Source organism: Rhincodon typus, chromosome 12, assembly GCF_021869965.1.
Source record: "Rhincodon typus isolate 14 chromosome 12, sRhiTyp1.1, whole genome shotgun sequence".
NCBI lineage: Eukaryota > Metazoa > Chordata > Chondrichthyes > Orectolobiformes > Rhincodontidae > Rhincodon > Rhincodon typus.
In genome coordinates, this window is record NC_063343.1 from 23319336 (window position 1) to 23343526 (window position 24191).

Below are 24191 nucleotides of genomic sequence, written 5' to 3' on the forward strand. Positions count from 1 at the left end.
TTGAGTTACCTTTTGATCCAGATGGTGACAGATGTGATAGCTGCAGATGGATTTAGTTTTTATTCATGGCATTCTGCCACAAGCTTAAGAGATAATGTGTGACATTATAGCTCCATCTTGGGTAGTCAAATCGATCATAAAACTGCTATGTGTTTGTATGTTTGATTGACTGACCCAGCCTTCCTCTGTATTCAAAGAACATGCTGCATTCTGCTTAATATTCTTACATTGCTGCATTGATTAGCATTGTGTATTATAGATATTCTTTGAGTTAATTCTGTGCAGATTCTAGGCTTTAATATATCAAATCAATTTATCAAGTATCAATGCTCAGACTTTTTCTCCTGAGAGTTGTGTCCTGTACACATTTAGATATATAAATTCACCGCTTTTCAAAATTGTATATTTAGATTTTGCAGCTTGGAACTGAAGATCATAGTACAATTTATATAGTGCCTTATTACATCTGGAAAGTTTCTAAAGTGCTCAACAAGCAACAAAATATCTGAAGTATAACCAGTGAATTGAAGATATTTAAAATAAGTGAGAACAAATTTGACACTGTTTTGTGAGTGCTTCCAAGGCACGAATTCTGTTCTGCTAGAAAGAAGATTTCATTCACATTTTCTTTAAATCAATCTGTTCAGAAATGTTATGACACGTTTCTGGAGCAGATGGGATTTGAATCCAGGTCTAATAATCCAGAAGTAATAGTACTGAATCAAAGCAACCTCTTGGAATCATTATAAATCTTCTAAACCTCCAACTATATGTTATTCTACTGAGATTCTTTTGAATCTGGTATGTTATAATATGTAAGCTTTTATCATTTTTAAAATTGACTTGTAAATAAGAATGGAAGTATAAATTGAAAACATTTTTATATTAGTGATAGTAAGGACTGCTGGATAACAATGTGGAGCAGGAGGGGCACAGTGGGCCAGGCAGCATCAGAGGAGCAGGAAAGTTGACGTTTCGGGTTGGGACCCTTGTTCAGAAATGGGAGAGGGGGAAGGGAGCTCAAATAAATAGAGGGGAGGGGTGGGACTGGGGAAAGTAGGTGGGATGGTGATAGGTGAGTGCAGGTAGGCAGTGGTGGGGATAAGTGGAGTGGATAGGTGGGAGAGAAGATGGACAGGTTGTGTCATGTCAGAGGCAGGGGCGAGGTCATAGGATGATGCCAGGGATGGGGAGATTTTGAAACTGGTGAAGTCCACATTATATTAGAGGCTATTTTCTGATGGAGGTAACAACCCTTCTTTTCTAGATAGATTGTAAATTTAATATGTATGTCCCAAAATAGGGAAATCCGAGTTTGGCAGGAGAAGAGAATTATCACTGAAAAATTTTAAAGTTTTATTGCAGGTAATAATGTTATTTATTAGGCATTTACTGAGCAGTTGAAACAGACAAAGAAAATAATTATTTTTCACAGCAGCAAACTGGAACTCTTGTGTGTTTTAGCAAATAAAACAGCACAAATGCTCTGACATGCACCTAGAATAAAATGTAACCTCCTTATTCCTTTAAAAAGGAACAGCAAAAATCAGGAAGGGAAAATTACTTACTTATCTTGCATTTCAAAGTCAGAGCCGTTTCTGGCATTTCAGCTGAAGGTCCAAAGTCATTGCAGTTAATGTTTATTAGCTCATAATAATGTCAGTCTCAGATTTCAAAGTTATTAATTTATATTTCACCCTGGCCCTTTAGGTCTGCCTATAACGGTTATTGGGTGAGTTGGCAGAGTGGGTGTGATGGCAGAGGGCTTTGTTTGTGTGTCTTGACACAGTTGGCATCAGAGCTAGAAAAGGCCATGGGGATGAGTGGGGTGTTGTGGTTTGGCATTCTTGAATAAGAGTCATGAAATTACAGACCGGAACCTAGGTTGGCATAGGGTTTAGTAGGGGCTGTGATAGGTGGATAGAGGGGTATGGTTTAGAATAGAGGATACAAGGGGCTATGGAGGATGGGTTGGTTGAGGGGATGCCGCGGTGTGCGTGACAGCTCAAGGGTAGATGGCTTTTGTGTTTATTATACCAGCACAAAATCCGAGATCTGAGGCAATCTTTTTTAACCCGCTCACCTCCACACTTGGCAACCTCCATTTCCCACTATTTCCAAAGACAATTGCCCCAGTTCCTTTTAGTACCCATCCTCCATTTGGGAGACAAAATTCAGTTCTGGATCACTTGTGTACAGTTATTACTGAAAACAACATTCTGACTGCATCTGCTTAATGTACACCGTTCTTCAGCTTACTCACCAATGAACATTTTCAAACTAGAATTAGAGATGGGCAAGAAATGGTGGGCACATTCCACAAACAAATAAAAATTATGAATTGCAACTTTGAGATCAGCATAGCACAATAACATTTTCACACTGTTCAGCTTGTTTGAATGCTATGGAATCTGATGATTGATGTAAATAAGGCAGACTGCATATATGGAAGCTAGATTATTTGCCTTTTATCAAAAGTGCAGTCTTCAATAAATCATAAAATCTGCTCCTTTATTCCTCTCAGATCCTGGGTGAGCATCACCCTAACTGTTTCCTTTCCATAAGCCTTACTTGGTCTTCCTGCAAGCAGGTATTAAAAAGTCCATGTTGAAAAGTTCAAAATCCCAGTAGAATTCTTGAGTATTTCAAAAACAGTTTTGAAAATTAAGCTTTGTTTAGTTTGATTTTATTACTGTAACCAATTGAAAGCTTAAAAGTATTTACTTGAGGCACTTGATTTTCTTTATTTGTTACCAACAGTCAGATACTGGGATCTGTGCAAAGTACAAATAGTTTGAGGTACACATTATGGGTGGTGACAATATTGCTTTGGGAACAAGGAAACAAGAAACCCATACGTAACAAATATTGGATCCTTCAGAGTGTAACTATTAACACTTGGATTGCTGATACTGCACAAAGTTAACTATCTAAATATTTGCTTTCTCTTTTGCTTATTCTTAATGTTGTATAACTTGTATTTATAGTTCTTATGCTATTTTTCCATTGTTCATTCTTCCAAGTTATTACTTATCTGAAGTGTGATCATTAAATGCATTTTCTTTTTAGTTTATTATTTACTGCAGATCACCTGTATGGACTGTAACACCAAAATCTCTCCCGGATTTATAGGAAATTTCTTGTCAATAAAAAGCAGGAGATCTTGACTAATGTTTTCACGTCCAATGCACAGCCACCTGACAGTACAACAAAAGGAGACTAAAATAATCTAGATTTTGTTTTTAAAAAAAGTAGACTATGTATTTCCAAATGTCAGGAAAACTAGTATACATGTTGATTTTTTTTTTCATGCCATGCTGCCTGCTTATCTTAAAACGACTAAATATTCAAACTGGTACAGTTTTTCACTTGGCCATCTCATATATTTCTTCCCGAGACAGCCCTCAAAATTGGTTCTGAGCTGCTTTCTAATGCAATAGATTATAAATTCACTTTTCATTAAGATAGGGCACATTTCTGTTGTCTTCTCAGTCAACTCCCCAGATCAATTCCACCATGGGCAGCTTTACCCTCAGTGGGGTCCCAGTTCCCTATCCCTGAATCCATTGCTTTCCTTGCCCATACATTTTTTTGAGCCAATCTTGTCCATGAAACCCACTTTCTGCTGCCTTGATTTTGTTTTCAACGAGGTGCTCATCAAATCTCCATAGCCCACATCATAAATGGTCTTATGTCCTTTTGTACCATGAGGTACAAAACTGACACTATTCCTTCCCAGTTAAACAAAACCTCTCTGACCTTCAAATTGTCACCCTATCTTTAAGCTGTCATTCCTCTACAAGGTAATTGAACAGTCACCTGTCAAAGTCCATACCCATCTTCTTTCAACGAAGTGTTTGAGTTTTGCCAATTAGTTTTCCACTCCTTTGTGGCAGAAACACACCCTTGAAAAAAATCACAAAGGCCATTCTTATTGACTTTTGCTGTGGTGTACTAATCTTCATGTTTCTTGATATTTGACAATTGCCCGCACAATCCTCTTCCAGTGCTTTTCTTGTATTGCTCAACAAATGATGAGGGCGGGGGGGAGAAATCTTATTGAAACATAGAATGCTGAGATCCCTGGATAGAGTGAATGTGAAGGTGATGTTTCCACTAGTTGGACAGGCTAAGACCCAACGGTACAACCTCAGAGTAAAGGGTTGACACTTTAAAAGTGAGATAAGAAGGAATTTCTTCACCTAGAGGATGGTGAATTTGTGGAACTCACTGCCACAGAAGCCTGTGGAAGCCAGGTCATTGACTGTATTTAAGACAGAGGTAGCTAGGCCTTGATTAGTAAGGGGATCGAGAGTTATGGGGAGAATTCATTGATTTATCGTCACACGTACTGAAATACAGTGAAAAGCTTTGGTTATAGAACATAGAACATTACAGCGCAGTACAGGCCGATCACAGCAAGCAAAGGATGCATGCAAGTTACATTATTTTTATTTGAGGCTAGAGTCCATTCAACAGTCTGATAATGGCTGGAAAGAAGCTGTTCCTGAACCCTGCTTGTGCATGTGTTCAGGCTTCTGTATCTTCTGCCTGATGGAAGAGGTAGTAGGAGGTCATTACCAGAGTGCGATGAGTATTTGATGATGTTGGCCACTTTTCTGCCGCAGCAAGCCATGTAAAGAGTCTATGGATGGAAGGTTGGCTTCCATGATGGTCTGGGCTGTACACACCAGCACCTGTGCTTTCTTATGGTCCTGGGCAGAGCAGTTGCCATACCAGACCGTTATGCAGGCGGACAGTATGTTTTCAATGGTGCATCTGTAGAAGTTGCTGAGGGACCTTATGGACATGCCAAATTTCTGGAGCTGCCTGAGGAAGAAGAGGCATTGTTGTGCCATCTTGGCTGTCGCATTTATGTGGGAAGTCCAGGATAGGTCGTCATCAGCAGAATTGGGTTGAGAAACATATATCAGCCATGATGGGATGGTGAAGCAGACTTGAATGGGCCGAGTGGCCTAATTCTGCTCATTTATCTTATGATCTAAAGTGAGACTTGCCTTACCTATTCCACACTTCCATTTTTAACTGTAGGGAACAACATCGCCTCCTCACAGCTTCTTACAATGTCAGAGGCTACAGTAAGATGTTGGGAAGAGATGATATTGTTTTACCATAGAATTTGTACAATTTACAATATATTGTTTGTAATTTGAAGATAAAATGGGAATTTAAAAATGTGTTTTTATATTCCACAATTAAAATGCAACATGTAAGTTTACAGAGCCAAAATTCCACCTTAGTTGATGAAAGTCATTAAAAATTGCTCCCAGTAAGTAATTCCTAATACTGTTCATAAAAGCTAATTAAGTCAGCACTGCAGGCTTTGATACAAGCTTTCTAATATACTATAGTTGTCATTGAGCAGATAATGTTTGTCAGCTGTTCCTTTGATGTTTTTTTTCTGAATGAAGAAAGTATGTTAACCTCTCCAGGTCTGTTGTGTTGTTTTAAACAATGCTTTAAGTTTCTGGTTCTTTTGAGTTTGCCCTTTTTTCACAGATTGACTTAGGTATGTTTTGCCACTAGTGGCTGTTATTTACATAATGGCTTGGTTACAATGTGAGAAATCACTTGCTCTTTTAAAAATACATTGCACACTTGACAACGGGCAACTTTTTATTTAATCAATATGTGCACAATTTTTGGTACAACATCTGTGCAAATAGTTCTGGAAATATTAAATATATTCTTTAGAAATCAATGAAGGGAAGTTTCAGAATTTAAGTATTATCAATTGAATTATTAATGCAACCTGCAACTATTATGTTTCCTTCAATTATGATGCAGCTATTTTTAGTGTAACATTAACGTTATGCATCTGCTATGACTAAACATCAAGAGTGCAGCAATTTTTTTTTTTGTCAGTTGAAGTTTGTTTGGCAGAAAACCAGTATCTTTAAAATAATTTGAATTTCAGCTACAAAAAGCTAGGTAAAATTATCTTAAAATTCATTTTTTGTGGAATTTGTGACTTAAACTCCAGTGTAAGTGTATCCTTAATATATACTTGTGCCCTACAAACAAAACAATGAAAATAAACTTAAGGGTGCAGGACTTTTGGATTTCAGTGGGAGAAGGAACTGAATGAGAATCCACCAAGAATATTGCTGCCACCTTCATGACAATTGGTTTCTTGTTACTGTTCCTAGTGCTGACAAGTTTGATCAGAATGGAGTAAGGTAGACCCTGCAACTGCCCAGTTGTACAATGGGTTAAATTAAGTAGTTAAAGGACTCGTTGAGAGTTTGTTGAGGGACAGCTTGAAAATATCGGTGGAGGCATCTGGATTGCACTCTAGATCTTGGGCAGACCAGATCCCTGAATAACATACTAGACAGACAGTTAGTGCCATGCCATCACCTTCAGTGGACTTATAAAAGGAAACACTGAATGTGGGCAGGTTGTAGGGAGAGTATTCTTTGGGTACTTGGGTGTACAGGGTGCCATGACCCTTTTGGCATCATGGGCAGAAGAGAAAGGAGTAAGGCATCCACATGCAATATAGAGTCCATCTGAGCTAAATGAGGCAATAACTGGCAATAGGACTGCAGCTGTCTGATTTTGGGTCTAGTGGCAGAAAAGCACAACATCCTCACTAAAAGTATGAGAGGAGGCTACTGGAGAGGGGCAAGCGCAGGAAGAGAACCATCACTATTGGACGTACAGTCAAAGGCAGAATACCCGAACATGTCAAAGCAGCAGTGTTGCAGGAGACTATGCCTGGTCATTGAGATTTTTGATTTTATTTTTGGAAGGCTTCACAACTCTCAACACTGCTAGCCATGCCAACTAGTAGCCATCAATATCAATCTGACCTTGACCTACTTTACCTCTAGCTCCTTCCAAGGATCAGAAATGACCCTGCCTTAAGGGTCTAGGCCCGAAACGTCAGCCTTTCTGCTCCTATGATGCTGCTTGGCCTGCTGTGTTCATCCAGCCCTGCACCTTGTTGTCTCTCATTGTATCTTGTGAACCTCTGATACCCTGTTTGTAAGAGCGGTATTTAATTCCAGACAGATTAGATTCTCAGGCAAAAAAGGTGAGCCTAAAACACTGAATTCCTCCAGTTGCATCATTTTTGCCATCAAGAAATTGAGTGACTATCCTGTTAGATTTTTCAATAGGAAGGGCTTCCACTCCTTCAATATTCAGCAGGTCTGCACCCAGAAAACAGGCTTCCTGCATTTGTGACCTCATTTTCCTACCATCTGTCATGACTCCTTCATCTTTTACCATTCATGGCTGCCACATTACTTCAATCCACCTCCCCACCCCCTGTCCAAATGAGACAAGAATTATCACTCGAAGCTGACTACTTATCCATTTACTGAGCACAGTGGCGTGACAACATTTACATATGAAGGCTATTGAGCTGGTGTACAGGCTTCTGAAGTTGCTATTCAGGTGCCTGTGTCAATCAGATGGAGTCCTGCAGTACCATTGTGCAATACTCTTGTGGTGTCTTGCACTCCCCAAAACATCTTCCTCCAGAAAGAAATGAACCTTGAGAACAAGAATGTATATGACAGATCTTCAGAGCAAGGGATAAAGGAGGTCAAAGAGGAGAAACTACCACTATGCTAAAATTATTTTGGCTTCTGTGGATACTTTGATTCCCCAAATATTGGTAGAAGGTATTTGCACTTCTGTGGTCAGATAACATTAAGCCCGATCTATTTTCCCCTACAGGAATTTATCTAAAGGGTGGAACAATAATTCTGTATTCTAATCTGATAGCAAACATTGTTCATTACTCTTGCAGATAAATTGTAACTTATCCAGAGCAGTTTTTAACATTCAGCAGTTCATTGAGTTATGAGGTTTGATCATAGGACTTCATAATGTGACCCTGATATTATATAAATCACAGTTTAGTTCCACTCAATGAGATTGAAAAGCTGGGAAGAATAGGCAGAATTTTTATTATATTGTATTTACTATACTTTTTGTTGTTGTTAATCTGTAAAACCTTTGCTTTATCTTTAGTCCACCTAAACAGAATCCATATATGTAACACAGATAGTAGGAACTGCAGATGCTGAAGAATCTGAGATATCCAGCTCTACACAGTGTTGTCACATATCTGGTTTCCTGGATTGAATATAATCACTGCAAGTAGGGTAATTGGTAATCTTTGTTACACAGCTCTAGTGATAAATTCTTGAAAAGATCTACTTTTTGAATCATAGGACAAAGTCTACTTATAGGTGCCACTGTGAAATCACTGGAAGATTAGAGTTCTGTAGACTTCCTTAATAAGCTGTTAAGCAATACTAGCCTGTTTTTCTGTGAATTTCCATTTTGACTTCCTATTCAGCTACACTTTCAGACTTTGTCCATTCTTATCCTATTTCAATTCAAAGTACAAACTGATAAACAGGAAGCTTCTGTTACTAAGAACTAGGTACATGCTTTAAATACATGCAGCTGGTGACTAGTAAGACAAAATTACCAGTGTTAATTTGTCTCCTAATAAATCCTAATATGTTTCTTCTGTCTCCCTTTTATAGTCACACAAGTTACAGTCTTTAGGAATTCACTTAAAACCTGACCCTCACCATCAACTTATTTTATGCATTACCCCTTTGAAGTCTAGCATTCACAGTCATTACATAGGGTTATACTGCAAACAAACAGGCTGTTATACCCGATTACTGTATAATACTGATTATGCTCCACTCAAGTCTCCTCTTATCTTCATTTATCTAACTCTATCAGTATATTCTTAATTCCATTTGTTTTTATCAGCTAAACTGATCTCCCCTTAAATCATTGGTAATTTCCAGAAGAATAGTGAGGGCCAGTTGTGAACTTGGTTTGAAAACAAGTGGGAAGCAGTGTTTTTTTTCCAATAATGTTACACTGAGGCAGTGCTAAGGTCTTGGAACTCATTTGCATAGGGCATGCACTCCGTACAATGGCAAGAAATAAAATATGCATGCATATTTCATGGAGACTTGGAGCCAATACAAGTCTATCCTGCTACTCTGTCTGCTTCACATTTGGTACTGCTGCCTCGTAGAAGGAGGGACGTTGAACTCTTAATTGTTTGAGGTCATGACTCAAGTTTGGGAAGACCTGGCTGAGGCAGTTACTTCATTATAGTATAATACAAAAAGGGGGGAAAAAGTAATAAGAAGGGCCACAGCAAAGTAATGCGATATAGTGAATACCAATGCCTTGGATGCATCCTGTACTATTTGCTTCAGTATCTCCTGAGTTCCTCATTCTGTGTCTAAAGAAGTTTCTTCTGAATTCCCTTGTTTTATTTCTTAATACTATGTTAGTACGTTTGAAATATAAGTGGGAATAGGCTGCATCTGGACTGCTATTCAGTACAATCTTTGATCTTTGACTTCAATTCCCCTTTCATGTCTACACTCCATAATCCTTGATTTCTTGAGGGATTAAAAATCTGCCTCTCATCCTTAATTATATGCAATAGGGAGCATAGACAATCCTCTGTCAGAATTTTCAAAGATTCACAACCTTTTCGGTGAAGAAATTTCTTCCAATTTCTCTCCTAAAAGATTAGCCCTTATCCTGAGACTGTATCCCTGTGTTTAAATTCTTTACTTCAGGACATACACTCTGTTGATCCTGTCCAGCTATAATATTTCACTGAGATCATCTCTTATTCCTCTAAACTTTAGGGAATGTGGGCTCAATTTACTCAGAATTTTCATAGTGATAGCCTTTTATCCCCAAAGTCAACAGTGCAAACGTTTGCTGGACCACATCTCAAGAATATCTTTCCTTAAATCTGGAGCTCAAAACTGGATACAGTTCTCCAGATGTGATCTCACCAGAGGCATGTGAAATTGTATCAACTCTTCCTTATTCTTGTACTCCAGTCCCCTTACGTTGAAGATCAATATGCCATTTGCTCTCCTAATTGCATGCCAACTTGGTGCTCCTTTCTGAGGGCACTCTAGTCTCTGAGCTTCAACATTTAGAAGTCTCTTGAGAGAAATACTTTTCTATTCTTAACACTAAAGTGAATAACCTCACACTTTTGCGTATTATGCTGCCATCTTGATACTTATTTAATTTGCCCATCCATATCTCTTTGCAACTTTTGTGTCCTCTTCATGACTTTTATTCTAAGCAAACTTTTCATGTACAATAATTTCAGGGACTAATGTACCAAAGTCATTGAAGTAGATTGTGAATGGATGATGCTCCAGCATAATCCTTGTGTCATTCTATTTATCTCCCCTCTCTTTTCATATTCATTAACAAGTGTCTGTTGACATCAATATAACTTCCAACTCCATGAGTCCTTATCTGTTATATTTGGAAATCTAAGTATGCTACATCCACTGGTCCCTTTTTTATAGATCCCTACCAATTACACCCTCAAAAATAAATAAATTACATCAAACACACTTTCCCTTTCATAAACAAAAACAAACCTGCTGAGCTTTTCCAGCAACTTTGTTTTTGTTCCTGATTTACAGCATCCGCAGTTCTTTTGGTTTTTCCCTTTCATAACACCATGTTGCCTTTGTCTCAGCATACAATGATTTACTAAGCGCATTATTAAAGCTTCCTTATTAGCTTCCAACATTTTCCTGACTGGTTTACTTCCCTCCTTTCTTTACCCCTCCCTTATTGAACAACAATGTTGCATTTGCTAACTTGAAATCTCTGTGATCATTCAAGAATTGAAGGAATTTTGGAAAATCATAACCCTGCACAATTATTATGTCTGTATTTACCTTTTTTAGAATGATAGAATGTAGGTCATCATGTCCTGTAGATTTGTTAACTTTTAGTCCATTAAGTTTCTTTAAATGTTGCCTTTTTTATTGCAGATTGCCTGTTATTTGCAACAATTTGCTTTTGTGACAGTGTCCGGTCTTGTGTTTTCTGGTATTCTGTAGCTATCAAATAGCTATGTGTTTGGAATTTGAGAACAAAATAAGAAATGAAATATGAAGTAACACATATATTTAAAAGGGCATTTGAGTGACTTTCAATAAATTAATTCTTTAATTCTGATTAAAATAGGTCTGTCTGGTGAATTCCTCATAATTTTAATGCATGTGCTGAAAGGTTTATTGTACATTTATTATGACTGGAAGTTTTAAAATAGATGCAGTTGTGTGTGTTCAGTTCTGTGAAAATATTTCTTTAAATGGTCAGAGACTTATTTGGAATGAGACACTATATATACATTTATATAACTATGGCAGCATGGTGGCTCAGTGATTTAGCACTTCTGCCTCACAGCGCCAGGGACTTGGATTCAGTTCTACCTTCAGGCGACTGTGTGGAGTTTGCATATTCTCTGCATCGGTTTCCTCCCACAGTACAAAGACGTGCAGGCTAGGTGGATTGGCCGTGGGAAATGCAGGGTTACGGGGTAGGGTTGGGGGGAGGGGATGTGGTTGAGTCTGAGTGGGATGGTCTTTAGCGGGTCAGCGTGGACTTGATGGATCAAATGGCCTGCTTTGTACACTGTAGGGATTCTGTGATCATTTCCAAGAAGGCACAAGTGTCACGACACCTGTAGTGTTAATGGATGGAATGTTGATATTGCTGAGTTTATGACAAATCAGAGGCCGTTAGTTTAGCTCAGTTCAGATGGGAGAACTGTTTCCTCCTGCCAGGAGGATCAAGTGTTCAATTGAAAGAACTGATCACCCTAACAGAAGTGACTTTAATTTTTAAGCTTCCCAGCAGCAAAATTTGTGTAGAAATGTTCAAGTTGTTAGAATGTTTCAGCTATCAGAATTGAAAAACAGTTCACTCCGGCAAATTAAGTTCTCTGACTTATTTCCATCTTCACAGTCTGAGGACGTAAACTGAGAAATGTCAGTTAAGTAAGAGATTAAAGAGTTAACATGGTATTGATATTCTTCCAGGAATGAGTAAATGCAGGTGCTGTGACAAAGGTAAAACTTTGTTTTGCAGTTAATCTTTCTCTATATACTTACACACACACACACACATATGTAGTATAAAAGCTTTATCTTTTTTCCTTTTTGGAATAAGCTCATGTCCTTTTTTTCTAAGAACTTTTGCAGCCTTTTATATGTTCCAGTGATTAATATCACCAGGGCACCCAAAAGGCATAAATTAAACTTCTGATATATTGAGTCATGTTTCATTCTGGGATCTGAATTGTCTGGTATTAACATCACCTGCAATCATAATAGACAATGTTCATGTGCATTTTAAGTTGGGGGGGGAGACACATTTTTAAAAGTTCACAACTCTTATACCATCTTCAAGAGTGAGAAGAGAGGCATATATCTGGACTTGGTTGTAACTGACAGCTCTCCGAAAATTGCCACAACTCTCCAGATATAAATCTGTTGGTGCGGGAGAGATGGGTATGCAAATTGTGGCACACACCCAATTTAAATGCCTTTAAAGACCACCACTTTAAAATCTGCAGCATGTTCATGGCAATTAGCCTTTACAAAAGGAAGCTCTCAATTCAACCTGCATATTAGTGAGGCTGGATGACGGATTCATTGGGCTGGGCATGTCTTTGCATTGTCTTGTATGCCAAGTGGTCCGTCCAGGTTTTTATAACTCTTGATGGACCAGGTCAGAGATGTTAAAAATGAACCATATAGCTGAGGTCTTGAAGTAACCAAGTAAGAATTTCATTCCCAAAGAACATTGATCAGGTAGGTTTCATAGCTACGCTAACCACAAAAAAAGGGAAATTCTATGCTGAGATAACAAGATGTAGAGCTGGATGAACACAGCAGGCCAAGCAGCATCAGAGGAGCAGGAAGGCTGACGTTTCAAGCCTAGACCCTTCTTCAGAAAATCTATCTCTGCTGCTATCTCTGAAACTAATTCTGTATGCTAATCCTTTTATAAATATTTTTCAGGATTTAACCAGCAATTTATGTAAATCAGTCAATGTAACATATCTGGAACTGCAAAAGCATTCTATTTTGGTGCTACACAGATATCAGAAGAATTGATGGAGTTAATTATATGCATAAAGCAAAGAGTAGGGCTGAATGGACATTTTTAAATTGGCAGACTGTGGCTGGTAGAGTACCACAAGATTCGGTGCTCGGAGTTTAAAACAGTTACATTCCATGCTACTAACACAAACAAAGAGACATGATACAAGGTAGGTAGGAACGTAAGATGTGAAGACGACACAAAGTGACTACAAAGAGATGGAAACAGGTTAAGTGATTGGACCGTCGGGTTGCAGTGGACCTTAATGTGAGTAAGTGTGAAGTTATTCACTTGGTATAAGAATAGAAAAGCATAATATTTTTTCAAATTCAAACTTGTCTCTCAGAACATTGACATTCACGTGTGTACTTACTGAAGGAACACACAGTCTGCAGCTAAGTAAGCAATTGGGAAAGCAAATGCATATTGATCTTTATTGCAGGAAGTTTGGAGTACAAGATTGAAAAAGACTTGCTATAATTGTATGGGACTTTGGTAGATGTGCTTATATTGGTGGCAGTACGGCAAAAGTTGACCAGATTAGTTCATAGGATGAGAAGGCTGCCCTAAAATGCACCCAATTTAATCAGCCTATATTCTCTGGTGTTTGGAAGAATGAGAAGTGATTGAACTCTAACATTCGAGATTATGAAGAGGCTTGATAGGTTGTTTCCCATGGCAGAGGAATTGAGAACAAATGTGCATAGTTTTGGAATAAGGTACTGATCATTTAGGAAAAAGATGAGAAAGGCCTTTACTCGAAGAAACCCGGGGGTTATGGATACACCATAGTTGAACATATTTAAAGGTAAACTAGACAGATGTTTGGTCCTAAAGAGGATTGAGGCGTGTGGGGAACATGCATGGAAGTAGAGTTGAAGCCAAAGATCAGCCAAGAATTCTCTGAATGGCCGAGAGAGCTCGGTGAGCCACACAGTCTTACTATTCTGATTTCTTCTATTAAGTTCTAATGCTCGTGTTTTATGTTTGTTATAGACCGTATAAAATGACTGCAAATGTGTCATTGAACATCAATACCAGAGAACCTCGATGGGACCAGGGTACTTTTATTGGGAGGGCAAAACACTTCTTCACAGTTACTGATCCGAGGAACATTCTTCTATCAAATTCACAACTGGAGAATGTTAGAAAGATAATACATGACTATAGGTATAGTATGCCAGAGCTTTAATGATATTGTAACCTGTCTTTTTTATTTGATGTTATATATCTGAAGCCCTTCAATTTTAACACTATCTGATGTCACCTTTTATTTAAATCAAACAATGTGGGGAGGAGAAATGCACCCATTTGTAAGTTGAACGCATTTCTTTTCAAGAAAAAATGAGTAGTATTGTGAAAGTAGAGTAATAGCAACAAAATACCTTCAGAAAACAAATATTAAACAGAATGGAAAGTTTATAAAACTTAGCAATTCTAAAGCAAAACTAGAGGCTGGGAGGATTAGCCCAGTTTTGCTCTAGGCAGTCCTCCACTAAAATCTCTTAATAACGTATGAATTAACAGTTTTTTTCAGATGGTTAAATAATTTGTTCGGAACCAGATTGATAAGAATACCTCAATTGGAAATGTTTGATTGTTGGTTTCTTAACTGTTATACCAGCAAAAACCTAATTGATAACTTGACTTTGAAGTTGTTCTTTAATTCTGTTTTAGAAATCAGATCTTATAAACTTTTGGTACGTTAGCCACGGTTAGTGCAAGTTTATGAGAATAGGATAGGGAGCTGGGTCTGGGTGGGATGCTCTTCAGAGGGTCGGTGTGGACTTGATGGGCCGAATGGCCTCCTTCCACACTGTAGGAATTCTATGAAAAGCTGCTTCTAATTCGTGGGGCTTGATAAATCTGTTTTTTTTTTCAATATTTAAATCATAGTGTATTATTTTTGTATCAAATTCAGTTTGAATAAACGCCAGAGCCTTTCTTTAATCTCTCTGGACAGACTGTAAGTCTATAATATGTTACCTCATCCCCTAACTTGGGACCGATTATAAAATTTACTGTCTGATATCTGGTCACAAAATGTCAAATTATGTATGCCAAGTTCTGCTCTCATCTTGTATATTTGATTCAAAGTTGGAAAATGCTGCTAGTCTGACTTCAGTTTAGTAGTTTCGATATAAAATATAGCTTGGATAAAATCCATAAAAGGTGAGTTTGCTATAAGTCAATCATACAACAGCAATTTAAATGCTCTGGGGTATTTCAAAACTTGAAGCTAGAACACTTAGAACTGTCTCAGGAAAAGAGGTCAGACATTTAGAGCTGAGATGAAGTTTTTGTTGGAGGAACATAAGAATTGGGAGCTGAAGTAAGTCATTCAGCCCCTTGAGCCTGCTCCACCAGTCCAGAAGATCACGGCTGATTTGATTATAACCTCAAATCCACATTCCCACCTATCCAGATAACTTTTCACCTGCATGCTTAACAAAAATTTATTATTTCCATCTTAAAAGTATTCAAGGACTCTGCTTCCACTATCTTATCAGGAAGAGACTCCCCAAAGACTAATGACCATCTGAAAGAAAATAGTTTGCTGAATCTCTGTTTAAAAATCAGGGGTTGCCATTTAAACAATGACCCCTAATTCTAGATTGGAGGAAACATCCAAAAATCTCAGAATCCCTCAGGATCTCTGTTTCAGACAAGTTGCCTCTTACACGCACGCGTGTGCGCACGCACACACTCAGTTCTGAGGAAGGGTCACCAGACTCGAAACGTTAACTCTGATTTTTTTTTTCCACAGATGCTGCCAGACCTGTTGAGCTTTTCCAGCAACTTTGTTTTTGTTTCTGATTTACAGCATTCGCAGTTCTTTCAGTTTTTATGTTGTAAGTCGCCTCTTACTCGTCCAAACTCCATTGAAACAACCCTGACCTGCTCAAACTTTCTTCATTAGACAACTCACTCATTTTAGGTATTAGTTTGGTAAACCTTCTCTGAACTGCCTGCAATGTATTTACATAGCTCCTTAAATAAGGTGACCAGCACTGTGCATGGTATCTTAGATGTGATCTCACTATTTAACTGAAACATGACCTCCTTTTGTATTCAGTTGCCATCATGATAAATGTTAACATTCTATTAGCTTTCCTAATTTGTTGCTACGTCTGCATACTAACCTTTTGTGATTCTTGCACAAGGTCACCCACGTCCCTTTGCATCTCAGAGCTTTGTAATCTCACCATTTTGGTGATATGCTTTTTAATCTTCTGGACAAATGGACAATTCCACATATTCTCGGATGATGTTTCATTTGCTAGACATCTGCCTATTCACTTAACCAAATAATATCTTTTTGTAGAGTTAACATTTTGGGTCCAGTGATCCTCCTTCAGAAGTATTAGTAGCTAGGAAAAGGTCATATCTGAAGATGGCAGCAGGGTAAAAGGAGTTAAATAATAAATAGAAAGATAGTTAGGCAGACAAACGATTAGAAAAGCTGACAAAGGGGTCCATAAGTGCAGTGTAGGTGTTGGCTGTGCTGAAAGCGGCCCATGTCATAACAATGTAGGAGATGTAGGGATGTGGAAAGGTCATAGAAGAAGGTGTTCAGGTTCTAAAACTATTGAATTCTTTTCTGAGTCCTGAAGAATGCAGAGTCCCAAGCAGAAAATGAGATGCTGTTTTGCCAGCTTGCAATGAGCCACACTGGAGCACTGCAGCAGGCCCACAGATGTCGGTCATGGAATATGGTGGTATGTTGAAATGACAAACAATTGGAAGCTTGGAGTCATTGGAGAAGTAGAAATATTTAAGGCTGAGATATACAGATTTTTAGTCTCCAAGGATTTAAGGGATATGTGGAGCAGGCAGAAAAGGAGGAGTGGTTGTCAAAGATCTGCCCTGATAGTTCAATGGCAGAACAGGTTCAATAGGGCATAAGGTGTCCCCCTGCTCAATTCGTCTGTTATGTTCTCTCCATAGAACTAAGATCCCTCATGCCTGTTATCATTATAACATGTCTTCTCTCCACCCTCTCTATAGAAATCAAAAAGATGCATTTAATCTTAAATCGTAGGTAATTATGACAAATAAATAAACCAATACAAGAAAGCTAATTAATTATAAAACACAATTTTCAATCTGCATGCATTAGCTTCAGAATGCTCTCAACCCAAGCAACATTCAATGCTATCATTCCAACAAGCTCATGTTAATTTGAAGCCAAATGGTTGAATTACTGTCTTGGAAGTTGGCTTGAGCAAAACCCTCTCAAATTGCTGAGCCATAAGAAAAGTATCAAAATTCTAATAACAGAAAAATATAATCTATTTGCCTGTTTTGCTTGGGGTCTAACCAACGTGGGCTATGGCGAGATTTGTGGCAGAATTGGACAAGAGATCCGACAAGGCTTATCTCTACATTGGGAGTGTAACGCTCCATCTTTTAGGCTTTCCACAAGTGGCGTGGTGAGCTTCTCATTAGGTAACAACAAGTTTCTGATTTGGGGAGTTTATTGCTTATTAAATGCCTTCTTAACAGCACAACTTACCCATTAATATTTAGCTTTCTATCTTGGCATACTCACCAAACAAGCTAAATATATCATGAAACCAGTGTGGGTATCTGGCAAATTCTGCTCTCCTATTCCAAAGGACCTCCATGTTGAACTCCAGGCATCAACATTTCTGTGTGCTCCATGCTAACTGGATGCATACATCCCATGGAAATTGGCATCCAACATGTGCCAGCCTCTAAGCTTGGAGGACACTTTCTGCGTTTCAACATTGTACCCAGCAACTATCATCGTGATGCTGCAGCAAGGACACTATGCACACAGGAACATGCATCCAGCTCATGGACCAGACAGGCCGTGGCTCCAGTCTGTTTGATTGCTGGCTTAGTGTATACTCACTTTGAACTTTGTGTCTGTGCTGAATGGCAAGGCAAAGTAAGAAAGCTTGTTAGTGTTGTCAGCAGGCCTCTGACAAGTTGGGAGAATAGGTTTTACTTGGTGGGCTGGGGGGGTAGGTGCGGTCCTGACACAGTAAGACAAGGGCAGCTCTGATACCAGTCCAGGAACTTTGAATCAATCAGTCTGTTACTTGAGGTGATCAGAGTCAGGATGTTATCCACATAAGGGATGAGGAGCTGACTGCCAGCAGCCATCTTGAGTCTCTCTGCCTGCTGGTGGCTATTTTCCTCCTGGATTGAGAAAGAGTAGGCATTAAGGGTAATGAAAATGGATGGCATTGTTGCTACTTTTGGTGCAGGTGGAGAGATGTCCTGAGTGAGTGATTAGATAGTGTTGAAAGCAAGCAGGGATAGCGGTATTGGAGGTTTGGTTTGGTGACAGTAAGTGGAGGAAGATGTTGCAAGCATTCGTGTGAATGGTAGAGCATTTGCCTTGCTGGGAGCAGAGATCATGAGTGAGGTATTGGGGCACTTAAGCTGGTGGACTGGTTAAGAACAATAACTTTCTTCCTACTTTGCTGTGCATTTCTCCAAATGGTGAGACTGCTTTAATCTGCTTGGCAAGCACTGATTAGACTGACATGGTCTGGTGGTGTGGCCTCCACTCCCACTTGTGCATCACACTGTCTAGCGCACCTGAGGTCCTTCATGCACCGAGGGATGTTGATTTCTCCCAGTTTACCATGTCTAAGGCAGATGTCAGGAACTGTGCAGGGCACCTCCAGGTTGATAGTTCTTGTCTCAGTACACAACAGATTTTTAAAGATGATGCAGGTGCAAGGGATGTCAGTGAATTCCAAAATATTCACTGGTAAATTTTTCTGGGAACGATATATGGTTAGATGGGACTGGAATTGAAAGTGATGCATGCCATAGGTAAGTAGCGAATAAGGCAAGTTTGGTAATATACATCAAGAAAATCTGTAAAGCCTCTGGTTCAGATCCCACCAGAAAATTTGGTACAACTCAGACACAGCTACAAAGATGTAAGATTTTGGCCAGTATGTGTCCATTCTGAATGGATATCCTAAGTTTTAATTAATTCATTGTAACAGAATAAGCAAGACTGGATTTCCAGACTTGAAACCGCTCAAGGGCTGAAATGGAAACACTCATTAAGTGAATTGGAGAAAGAAAAAAGGGAAAAGAAGATTGAATTTAGAAATAGAAAGGGAATTTTTTTTTTTGGCTCAACACTTTAAATCTACAACAGGAATTAATTTCTAAAGAAACGTGGTTCTGTTCTTGCAATAGTTAATCTCCATGCAGGAGAGATTTATTAGCAGTATTTAACAACTTATTGATTGTTAAACTATGTATTTGAAATTACAATCTAACTTTCTGTATTTTAAAATAAAAAGTAATCATGTTATCAATGCGCTATTACCAGGGGTGGTGATGTATACCAGCTCTTACAGAATAAATGAATAACTTTTAAAGTATGAACACTATTGTCTAAAATATTTAGATTTGAGGATACAGAAAAGAATTTGAGCAGTTTACCATCTGTATCTTTAGTGTGATTTTAACCTATGTAATTTTTTTAATATGGGAGGTTTCTTGGTTTATTGGTTGCTTATCCTAGTGGAAGAGAATTACATTAAGTTTTTATATCTTAGGCAAGGTATTGTAGCTCCTGAGCTTACAGAAGATGAACTTTGGAAGGCAAAATATGTCTATGATTCTGCATTTCACCCAGATACGGGAGAAAAAATGATTCTTATTGGCCGAATGTCAGCTCAGGTGCCAATGAACATGACAATTACTGGATGTATGATGACCTTCTATAAGTGAGTAAATATGTTTTAAATGTTGGCGTTTTCCTAGTGATTTTTTTCAACTGTATAAAGCATATTGGGGTGATAGGTTATTAATGTACATATAAGATGACCAATTTGCACAGCTGCATGTTCTGCCTACTTGCTGCATAACTATATTTCTAGAGGAGCATTAAACTCTGCATTATTCATCAATTTATCTGATCCAAAAACAGTGGAAGACAGAAGGACTGTCAGGATTAAGAAATACATTTTCTAATTTCATGCTTCTTCAAAAAAAAACCATGATCTTAATTAGGAGCATCAATTTAGGGTTTTCTTTTTGAAACTGAAATGTTTTAAACATCATGCAATAAAAACTACCACTCACATCCCCAAAAATAGAAACCTTTGTTGCAGTGTTTAGGAAAAAATTAGGGGCTGCAATGCCCCAATGAACCAAAAGTATATCTTGTTAAAATTGTGAGTCATAACAAAAAGTGTTTGCATGGCACAATGTGTAAGCTTGCCCTGTCAAGTTGATTTTGTGTATGTATTTGACATTCCTTGAACATGATATTGATTTTGAAGTGTCGAAGAAAAATTGTGCTGCGTGCAGTCTTGGGAGATTAAATAAATCTCTGTTCTTTTTTTCCTGATAAATAGTGAATGCTGGGCTTCCCAGACAATATGGTGTTTTTTTTTAAATACTAATGGAGCTCTCAAGTAGTTGCTCTATATAGGTTGTGTGTTATTGGTCAGTCATTGTGTTTCTCATAGTATAACTCTTTTGTTACAACCATGTGAAATGATGTGAACTGGCTCCCTCTTTTCATCCACCACGTTTGATCACAACAAAGGTTAATGTTCTTTTTGCATAAAGCTATACCTTTCTCCAAATAAAATTGTAGCTATTTCTGCTATGAGAAGTAAAGAGTCATTCATCAATGTTTTCTTGAGCCAAAGAAGAGCACATTTATTCGCTGTTAAACCAGAGATAAATAGTAAGACAACATCAAGCATTTGACCATTTTCGCAGTTATTTGGGCACACGCGCACGCACACTCACACAAAGTTAAGGAGAATTAGTGTGCAGTACAAAGGAGAATAAAAAAACATGATTTAGAGTCCTTGGTTGTGTTTGGGACGGAAGGTTTTAATCTGAGGCTGATGTTGATTAGTTGGCTTTCTGGATGCAGTCAGTTATAGAGAATTTTGCACTTATTGAAAATTATCAGTTCCTCAATTTTCCTCTAGCTCTTTCTATGGGAACTGGATGCCACCGCCCTCGGGGAAGAAACTGCAGCCAGCAGTTTCTGCCCAATTATCCCCAAAGTTCTCTCGGAACCTCCTTTTCAAGTACTGCTTCTAGTGTCTATTTCCAAAAGGCTCTTTGGGTGGCTGTGTCTGTGTTAGCGATTGTGTCCACGTTAGTTACCTTGCATTTGTTACTGTCTTTGTGAGATCATGTTTGCTTTTGACACCTGAAAACTTAGCCGTTGATTTCTCATGGCAACAATCCATTTTTGCAAAAAGTTTCAATAATCCATTGCCAAGGATCCCCTATTATTTGTACACTTGTTATCTATAATTAGGGAGAATTTCAGTCCTACTCTTTTTACATGAGCTTTTGATTCAAACATTTGTTCCAGCAATACCTGTATCAAATCATTCCCATACAGATGCAGTTCAATGTTACATTTGTGAGCTATATGGTCTGGAAAATGGACTTAAATGTCCAAGTAATTATCCCCATGGGTAGCCTTTTCTGAATTTCGTAGCTGATTCTAGCCATCGTATATCCCAGTATGTATTCCTGAGAGTTTTATTACTTCTAGATCAGGTGACTTTGACAGTCATTTAAAAGGTGTCCCATCTTGCTGTTGACTGTTTTATTCTCAACCATAAAGTCCATGGTTTTTAAGTTAATGAGACTTTTAAAGGTTAATAATCCATATATATTACAACAATATCTGCATGTGGTTCTTTCATTTTAACATTGTTTTCTAGATGTGTCTCAGCTTTTCTTCTGTCTGTCTTTTTCATTTTCCGTCTTTTGAGTTCTATGAGCGACGAGAAGATGTGATTATGGAGCACAGTGGAAGCAGCAAGCAAAATGAAGGTGTTGGTATTCTACCTGCCTTCCTTTAATGTCTTATTTTCTCCAGCTGGTTTTATTCTTTGTTTTTTACATATATATTTTATATATATTAGCCAAATATTATCCTGCACCCTTTGTGTTCTCATTTCCCCTCTGTCTATTGTGTATTATCTCTTCTTGACGTCCATTTGTTGTGCTGCTTTACCAATTATGTTCTTTCTAGTGATGTTTTATTTTACATTTTTCCTCTGTCTCTACTTTTTTGTTTCTTTGCCCTATTATTTTGCACTGTTCCCCTAACCAGCTCTTCTACACCTTCTCCTCTACTCACCCTTGACTTTAGCATTATTTCCTACCTGTCTCTTGTCCTGTCTCCTATTATCCATTTTTCTGACTCTCTTCCTTTGCCTCTGCCTGTCCCATTTTACAGCTCAAACATTCTCCCACATAGTTTTTCATTTTCCCTGCAGAGATTTCCCCATGAACCTTGCATTTCTCGTCAGCCTCACAAATCTCACCCTGGATCTTTTAATTTTCTTCCAAAACAAGACAGAACAGATCTCGTGTTCATGGCATAGAAGATTGTACAATATATCTGACAATAAAGGAGCCCTGTATGATGAGATAGCAGTACTGAAGATGCGGCTAACTCTGCAGCAGTAAAGGTGGGCAAGGAAGAGGCTGAATGGGACGAGGTAGGTCGGGGGCCAATGACGGCAAAATCTCATCTCAGTAAGCATAGGTGAAGAGTTGACACTGTATGACAGTTAAGCCCCAAGGTTGCACATAAATATTAAGTAAAACACAAATGTAAGGTAAAGATCCCCTGAAAGGAAGGGGAACAGATATTTTAGAATTTTGCACACTACTTCTACCACTACCTGTAAGAATGGATCTAGGATATAGTTTGGAGAAGCATTAGCGCTACCTAGTGTTGTCAATGCCCAAGAACAGATTATGGAGAAGGTTGAAGGAAAAGCGAATAAAGGCAAGTAAATGGAATTGGATTAGTGCTGATTTCAGGGATAAACACCAGCGTGAATAGGTTGTTGACTAAGCACCTTTTTTTTTTCATGTTGCATTTCTACAAAATTCTACTTCTATTGTGCTGGCAGGACTGAAAATACCTTTATACATAACTTAACAGTTTAAAACTATTTCACAGGTGTAAAAGTGGTAGCATGACATCCAGGTGCCATGGAGATAGCATGACAAATAGCATGATACAGGTGTGATCTGGACAGAAAATACGTGTTGCACATCAGGAAGTAATACAGGTACAAGATTTTTAAAATATAAAATAGATTCCTCTGAAGAACGTTGAGGCAGTGTAATATCTTTAAAAAAAAGTTAGCTATCTTGATGGCTCAGAAACCTCTATAATGCCATACTTGTAAAGAACTGATCCAAGATATGGTACAAAGCCAGTTTCGAGCAACTGAGCAGTGCTTCAGAGGGACCATTAGTGTAGGTGGCTTTGCTTTCAGTAAGTTCTGAGGAAACTTTTGAAATCCATAAGCGGTATATCAAAATGGGACTTTAGGATGGAAGCTCCAAAACACCAGATAACAATTTCTTTCAGTAGTGGTGAAAATGCACAAAAGGCCAAGGTCAGGGAAGTAAACAAGTGAGTTGAAATATGAGCCTGCAGAATTAGGGTAAATACCATATAGGGAAAAGAATAACAATTGAAGTCAATATGCTGGGAAAAGAAAAACTGGTGGAAATTGGTGAAAAATTGAAGGTTGGTAAGGGCAGCACAGTGGCTCAGTGGTTAGCACTGCTGCCTCACAGCACCAGGGACCAGGGTTCGATCCCACCCTTGGGTGATTGTCTGTGTGGAGTTTGCACATTCTCCCCGTGTCTGCGTGGATTTCCTCCGGATGCTCTAGTTTCCTCCCACAGTCCAAAGATGTGCAGGCTAGGTGGATTGGCCATGCTAATTTGCCCATAGTGTTCATGGATGTGTAGATTAGGTGTGTTATAGGGGTCTGGGTCGGTGTGGACTTGTTGGGCTGAAGGGCCTGTTTCCACACTGTAGGGATTCTGTGATTCTAATAACTAACTTAGGAGACAAAGGAGAAGAACGGTAAATGGAATGTGGATGATAAGGCTATGAGTGTAGTTATATATTTAGATTTTTTGTGTTTTACTCTATGGTTCTTTTTTAATGCCTTGTTTAACACACTTTCGTGAATTCCAGCTATCAACATTCTCACTTGCTTTCATTTACCTAAGTAGGTAAAACATTGTAGTCTACACAAGATAATGAACAAAGATTCTTTAGATTATATGAGACATTGGTTTTTGTCATCTTTAAAGATGTCAGGATAGTACAGCAGTAGTCCTTGTTTGAGATTTAGCTGACAATGTATGAAACAGGAACAAAATAAGGAAACCGTGTAGCAATAACAATGTATGTTTTTAATACAAACAAA

The 24191-nt window shown here is 38.4% G+C and overlaps 1 protein-coding gene across 4 annotated transcripts in view; it reads left to right on the forward strand.

Annotated features, from left to right (window-relative positions):
* Positions 1-24191, forward strand: part of LOC109921299 (sideroflexin-1) — a 54979-nt gene that overhangs the window by 11654 nt on the left and 19134 nt on the right. For all 4 annotated transcript variants that reach the window (XR_007263403.1, XM_048603888.1, XM_048603885.1 and 1 more), the window contains exons 2-3: positions 13954-14127; positions 19515-19685. Coding sequence is in view for 3 of the 4 variants with exons in the window: in XM_048603888.1 (XP_048459845.1) it covers positions 13964-14127; positions 19515-19685 (335 nt within the window). In the remaining variant the exon portion in view is untranslated. The remainder of the gene's footprint in view (positions 1-13953; positions 14128-19514; positions 19686-24191) is intronic.